The sequence below is a fragment of the Triticum aestivum genome, chromosome 2B, assembly GCF_018294505.1.
Source record: "Triticum aestivum cultivar Chinese Spring chromosome 2B, IWGSC CS RefSeq v2.1, whole genome shotgun sequence".
In the NCBI taxonomy this organism is placed as follows: Eukaryota; Viridiplantae; Streptophyta; class Magnoliopsida; order Poales; family Poaceae; genus Triticum; species Triticum aestivum.
In genome coordinates, this window is record NC_057798.1 from 15,474,253 (window position 1) to 15,481,626 (window position 7,374).

At 44.9% G+C, this 7,374-nt stretch overlaps 1 protein-coding gene across 1 annotated transcript; it reads right to left on the reverse strand.

Annotated features, from left to right (window-relative positions):
• Window positions 1-1,925: 1,925 nt before the first annotated feature.
• LOC123039976 (uncharacterized) lies at window positions 1,926-7,164 on the reverse strand. Its single transcript, XM_044462945.1, has 2 exons — window positions 6,996-7,164; window positions 1,926-4,111 (listed from the first exon to the last, which is right to left on the reverse strand). The coding sequence occupies exon 2, from the start codon at window positions 4,079-4,081 to the stop codon at window positions 2,948-2,950; it is 1,134 nt and encodes a 377-aa protein (XP_044318880.1). The 5' UTR covers window positions 4,082-4,111; window positions 6,996-7,164; the 3' UTR covers window positions 1,926-2,947.
• Between the last annotated feature and the right edge of the window lie 210 nt (window positions 7,165-7,374).

Here is a 7,374-nt window from a genome sequence, read left to right on the forward strand (position 1 = left end):
TGCATCACCGGAATTACTTCCTGACCACCACGCATCTTCATATGTCTTTCAATTACAGCAGACATAGTTGAAATTCGGCGGAGGCGGTGGTGGTCGCTGCAGGGCATCCAGAGTGCACTTCAGGGCAAAAATGAGCACGGTTCGCAACTGAGGACAAAACTGAGCAAATGGACACCACTGAGAGCAAAACGATAATAAACCCTAGAAATTCTTATGGCAGGGCAGAAGAACAGAGCGCACTACAATGCCCTACTACCAAAGAAAGCTCTAGACGATGCAAAGTGCAAATACCTGATCCTCCTGATGTTGTTAGGGATCCGGTTGGCCAGTGTCAAGTTCCAGGCCGGCCTAGATCTGTTGAGCATGGCCTTGACAAAATTAATCACACACTGATTACTATCCAGGTAAGCACGTAGTACACGTATAGTAGACACGTTTACGCACATAGCTAGTACTGCTAAGAAAGAAATAAATAAGAGCGGAATAAATGAGTTATACCTTCCAGTAGGCCATGGCAAAGCCGCAGAGGCGATGGCAGCAGCGGCGTCTTCGACGGCCTTCTTGTCAATAGCGGCCTTCTCGGCAACAAGTCGGTCGACTTCGGTGGCCATGGCGGTGACAAAGGCAACGCGGACATAGACGATGTAGTGTATGCAGACGAACGGAGGCAATTAGTCACATAGGAGACGCTCCAAAAAATCTTATCACCCCTCTCCCGTACATGAACTCGAGAAGTGGGGTTTTGAAGGCCTGCTCTCCCGTCAACCGTGTACACAGTGGACTGGATGGGATCACTGACGGTAGCAGTAGCAAACGGAACGGGACGGGCGGTGCGTGTGAAGGCAGAGAAGATGTGATATGTTCTTCAGGTGGCGGGCAGGGTTGCCGACGCCTCCACTATATAGGCACGCTCAAGCAGAAGGACATGGGCTGGACCCACGTCCGAGTTGGTGATAGCCCACGATTTGATGTATCTATTACAAATTCTATGTTTCTGATAGACAAAAAATGGCTCAGCTCATTCCCACACCCCGAGGTAGGCGGCGAAGGAGGAACGCGCAGGAACTAATTCTCTCCATAGGTGTTGGCTTTTCTTTACTCTCTCCCAAGGTGATTTGGGAAAGCCTTGCTCCCTTCTATCCCCGCGGACGATCCGTAGCTTCTCCTCCCCTCCGCCTGCCGCTCCGGCGGCCGGTGACGGGGAGGAGAATCCTGGTGTCTCGAATCCCGCTAGTAGATAGGTACGATTTTAGTCCTTCCGGGCGGCATTTGGACGGATGGCGGCGCACCTTCTTTGAGTCAGTCTTCCTGTCTTTGATCCTCCTCAAGTTCGTCTGTTGGAATGTATTAGATGAAGCTCTGGCGTAGATTCCTGCCAGCTCTTGGGGCAGCGAGGTTAGGGTTTGTACGCATGGCGATATTTGGTGTCAGGTTCTTCAGATCGATTCAAGGACTCAACGGCATGACTACAGTTCAGGGCGTTGTTCCTTCGGGGCACATGCACGAAGACTTCCGGGCTGTCATCGACAAGGTCTCCTCCCCGGCTTCGTTGAAAATTTTCACATCTAACCATCAGAGAATGTTCTTCTGGATGTTAATTTTCAGATCAAAGCAGCTCTAAAAAAGTTAATAGCAAGAGAAGCATTCCCAAACCACAGGTCCTCCAAAGACTTGCAGCACCTAGGGTCAGCATTCCATCTGCAGCAAGCAGCTCTAAAAAATGTGTGCTGTAGCCGATGCCATCGCTAAACTCCTATGCATTGCCCGCACCTGAAGCTCCTATACCCCCATCGCTGTCAGTAGAGGAACTCCGTCAGAACCAGCTACTTCACACAACACCAACTGGACATGACTTTCTGCTGACTAAGACCCCTGGACCTGTATCTATTTTTGAACTTGTTCGCATATCATCGTTGCAACTAAAAACCGTATAAAAACACAATCTGTTCACTAAATCGTTGCTGGGCTAGTGAGCATGTCAACTGACGTTCTATGCTCCAATGTATTCATCAAAGGAAACTGAGCAAGAAGTGCTGATATGAAGAAAGATACGCTTACAAAGTACAAAGTGAAGATATTTCTGGATATTCATTAAAGTACACTGAACTATTCAAGATTCAGCCCCTTCTGCCTTCTTTTACTTGGTGGAGGTGTTCCAGATAAAGCCACATGATAGTCAGCAACTCACCGCCGCTGCCGAGTTTCCTCGCATGCGCCTCCCTGTTGCACCGGTTGGCTGCGTAGGCCAGGAAGTCCAACCACAACATTTTCAGAGCAGTAACCACACCCTCCTTATAAAGCATATCTTCCGCAATGACACATGCATAACTGAGCCGAGGATTTTCAGAGTTAGTAGGCCCCCCCTGCTTCAGTATTGCATTGGCGATCTCCTTGCTAGGAGAACCGGTAAATTGTTCACATATCGTGTCCAATTGTTTGCAGGTTTGCTCGTACAGCCAGTTTTGGGGAAGGCCGGGTAGCATGTCGGGTGAGTCCACAAGGAGGAACATCATGTAGTTGGACAGCACACTGACCACCTCCACATCGTCGCTGCCCCATTGATCTATTTTAGCAAGGATTAAGTTGGTGGCGATATGCCAGCAGATGACGCTCTCATGGAAGTCAACTAACTTATAATCCTCCCACTCCTTCAACAGCTCAGGGTAGCGCTTCCGTGCCAGTCCACCCCATTTAGTCCTCCGCAAGCCCATTGTGTTCATATCACCGGTTGAGACCATCCAGTCCTCTGCACATTTCTTGACCTTCTCAGAGACATCGATGGTCCATACGTGCCTTCTGTCCCACCACCCACCGAGTCTCAACATCTTGGACAGATCGCCGAGGTATCGACTGACCAGATCCACCTGTCTGGCACGAAACCTCAACATGTTGTGCTGCCCCATGCTGCCTGACCACCTCCTCGAGCTTCCTGTCATGATCATCCTGCCTATCCAGGACCGTCAAAGAGAAACAAGTGCACGCCGAAGCCGATGCCACCTTCCAGTACACAGAGCTGAATGTCGGACCAATCCCATTCTGTGACACACAAGAAGGCAAGAGCCCAGCTTGACCCTAGTGCGCCAAGGAGCGATTTGGTCTCCAGGACCAAGGCGCCACCCAACAAGGTGTAACTGATGGCAACATCGACTTGGCTGTAACCATATTTGCTGCTCAAATGGAACAACACGAGCGAGGTGGCAACTGCGACCGGCGAGATAAGACGGATGCAGTAGCCAACCCAAGAGTGGATCACACTTGCCTTGGTGTACAGGATATCATACATGAGAGAGAGCTCCATCTCCATCACCCTCCACATGTCTTCAGGGTCTTCCAAAAGGCCCTGGATTGTTTTGTTATCCAGAGAAACCACCTCACTCGGGTTAGCTAAATCCACCTCGATCACAGAATCCACTATCCCACGCTTACAGATATGAAACAGGGAGTGAGCACGCTGCAGGAGGTGCTCGTCCGCCAAGTCACTGTACCAGTCTTGATGCTCAATATAAAAATGCTGGTACTGCCGTGGTACCTTAAGAGAGCTCTTTTCGTTCTTTTTTTTGTGGGAGGCAACCTTGAGAGAGCTCTGGAGGCTGCTGAAGTTGGCAAACAATAGCGCACATATCCGCTCCAAATACTTTGCAACACCAACAACAAATATCAAGATGGCAGCCAGTGTGAGCATGATCTCACTGCCGGCGATGTACTTGTAGAGAACATATCCGGCTCCAACTACCTGCACCACAAGGCTGAGTAAGTGGCGCGTCCAGAGTTTGCTATCCTCAAGGGCATATGCAGTGATGTTGTCCGGGCCACCGAGGTGCAGCAGGAGGAATGGCGCCCAGAAGGCAATGAGTTGGTGGTCTTGTGGTGTGTTGCTGCTGTAGAGGAGTTGGCCGGCAGCATATGTCGCAGTCATGTCAGACAGCTGGTACGCCAACCAGAGGGGAAGCCTCAGCATAGGTGATCTACTACGCCGTCGTACGTTGGCGAAGAGGTGGAGGATGACCTGGAAGGCCAGGCTCAAGAGAACCCCGATCTGGCTCGCCCAGTTAATCCAGAAGTCTAACGGCCCTTCAGCCATTATTAAAGGCCTGATGCAGAAATGCAACAACTGTACATATATACGTAAAATCAGTAATGACAAAAAAACATGGTAAGGTCAAAGTCTAATTGCATAACATGGCAAAGCAGCACGGAATGACAGCACCCAACTCTGAAAACGTGATCACCGGCACTGCAGGGCATGACCCTAATACCTTAGAGTAACCACACAGAGCAATTCGTACACTCTCAAGTGAATATACATGTAATTCTGATTTTTCTTCCATGCAAACCAACAAGGAGTGTCAACTAGCTGTCCACTTTCAAACACAAATTTAGGAATGCAGATAATGGTGAAGAATTGCATCAGATTGGGTGCACAAAATACAGTCTCAAACATATGCATACGACATTATCATTGTATTGATAAATGACTAGAGAGTTGAGACCATGAGAGTAATATACAAGCTGTATTCGATCAACCAAAAATACTATATGCCAATCTACCAATACAACTATAATCCTTGACCAATGTGGTAGCAGGTTGAGACCACCATCTTCAACAACACAAATTCGACGGGTTATGTCCAATGTAAAACTCGGAGGTTAAATAAGGCAACTCATAGCAATATATTAATTTAATACCTAAATGATAGGAAATGAATTCATAAAAAGTCATAACTTTGAAACTAACAATATGATGTATTATGTTCCATGTATCAAAAAGTTCAAAGAATGTTAAATACACATTTATCTGTAAAGTACTACACAGGGTGTCGTAACTTAGTATTTCAAGAAATAGAAAATATAAATATTACATTGCTGGCACATCAATGTGTGTTTGCGCATACCGAAGTTGAAAGAAGTTGTAGTCTAAATAAGTGAAAATGATGAATAAAGTTCACTGGGGTTCAAACTTAATAGTTGCCAAATGGGGAGTACCATTACTGCATGTGCACTGGTCACGAATTCGCAAGATCATGATGCATCTATCCTGGAGGTGACATCCCTGACAGAACTCTCGCATAAATGGGAGACGTTGTTGGTGGTCGAGGTGATACGGAAAGATACGAAGATGGCAAACAATGCTACCATCAAGGCGACCAAATTTGTGGCCTCCATCATGGAGGAATAGTCCGTCGAGAACTTCTGGTGAGCGATGCACAATTGTGGAGGGTGTGGTCACTATTGCATTAGAGGAGCATACAAATCTATAGGGACTTTTTTGGAATTTAAGTTTTCTTTGGTCCTTGTTTTCTTTTGCTCCAAGGCATGTGTCTTGTGTCAAAGTTTCATGTAGAGTGTAATTTTTATTGTTTGTTTAATCATATTAGCTTCAAAATATGTTCATGGACCGAATGAAATGTGTTAATGGTCCGGATTGACATTAGTGGGCTGAAGACATACCGAATAACACGAGTAGGCGACAACCTTAATTGGTTCGATTACTACACGGGCTGCCATGTCATATCCACATTGTCTACCATGATTTTTGAATCTATGACACTCTCCTAGACTGCCGTAAATGCACGGGTGTGTACCGGGCTGAACATGTCTAGGTCTGGTGTGACAACCAAGAAATATCATAGATTTTCCCAATACTTGATAGTCTGAAATTTTTGACACCGGGTTAATTAATCAATGACGCGATATACATGATGTGTTTTGAATTTGTCATGGATGCCCTTCTATGATTGTTTTGTAGTGATCTATCATGGCAAAAATTAATGATGTTTCCTCGTACTACCAACTTGTTTAATATTTGCATGCATGTAGTCATAATAACAATGTGCTACTTCCTTCTCATTCCTTCATTGATTGCATGCGGCAAATTAATAATCCTGGTTAACGAAAAGAAAAGCGTGCTTACAAAGCAATCATTAAATTTTAACTTGGTACTTGTAATTTGAGTTTGTGACCTTGTATAAGGGAATGAAGGGAGTACATGTTTTGTAACCTAATTTTTTTATCGTTTACTGGGATCATTAATACACCGCATGCATTCAGGAAAATTGATTGGAAGAAGTAGTTGAGGGTCATTATGAATGCATGCATACAAATATTGAACAAATTTTTAGTACGAGGAAACATCATTAATTTTTGCCTCGGTTACTATGGGTGACCTTCTATATATGAAAAGTGTATATTCCACAGTGGCCTCTTATAAGTAAATGGAGGGAGTATACTATTTATAAGATATCCAAGGCAAACTATGTGGAAAAAACTTACAAGTAGTTTTGACATCTTTTTCAATCAGATAAAACAAAATAGGTGACTAAGATCCACACACCAGCAACCAAAAAAGTCATAAAGCCGCTAGTACTCTATGGGAGGTTTTAGATATATGCTCACATGGCGAGTACGCTACATACTCCTAATTACTACCTCTGTCCTGGTTTATAAGCCCCCTTTGTATTTTTTGCCAAATTTTGAGTAAAGATTCAAGTAATAAAATGTTAATACATGCTAACAAAAATTATATCGTTGGATTTGTATTTGGACCTAGTTTTCAGTGATATAATTTTTTGTGACATGCATGAATATTTTGTTAGTTAAATGTACGGTCAAAATTTTGAATAAAATATAATGAAGACCAATAAACCAGGACGGAGGTAGTATGCTAGATACTCCCTACTAGATTCTACGTAACCCATACCAAATGTGTGTGTGTGGGGGGGGGGGGGGGGGGCTGGGGGGGGTAACAGAAGCCAGTTATGGAAAACAACTTTACATATGGGCTATGCATGATAAATAAAGTAAGGTGTTATATTATGGGATAGAGAGAGTAGATAGTATACAGCCCGCCAAATGTGGGGATAACAAAACCGGGTTGTGGAAAGAAGGCTTTACATATGGGCTATACGCATGATAAACAAAATAAATTAAGAGACGCGCTAGCTAATGCGAGCGGATGCCAAATTGATCGACAATGACACGAAAAATAGTGAGCTTACATTGACTTGATTGAACCAGCAAGAAGATCAACCGCAAAGCGCCCATGAATCCTGCTAAGCGTCCGAGCTGTATCACCAGCAGGCAGCAGCTACGCTGAAGGAAAAGAGTAGCTAGAGAGTGTTGCGGAGGCATATATGCATGCTTGCCGTTGTGTTCAAGACTCCAAGTCGAAGCTATCTATAACACATGAGCTCCATCGCGCGTCCAACAACAGCCTAAAGAAAGCATAGCTGTGTGCTATGTGTACAAATTGCCGGCATGCATGCATGTTACCTTGTTTGTACTCCCTCCGTTCCTCAATATTTGTCTTTCTAGAAACTTCAAATGAACTACCATATACGGATGTATATAGACATATTTTAGAGTGTGGATTCATTC

What these genes read in the sequence shown, in the direction of transcription:
- LOC123039976 (XM_044462945.1), bottom strand. Translation starts at nt 4,081, where the DNA reads ATGGCTGAAGGGCCGTTAGACTTCTGGATTAACTGGGCGAGCCAGATC.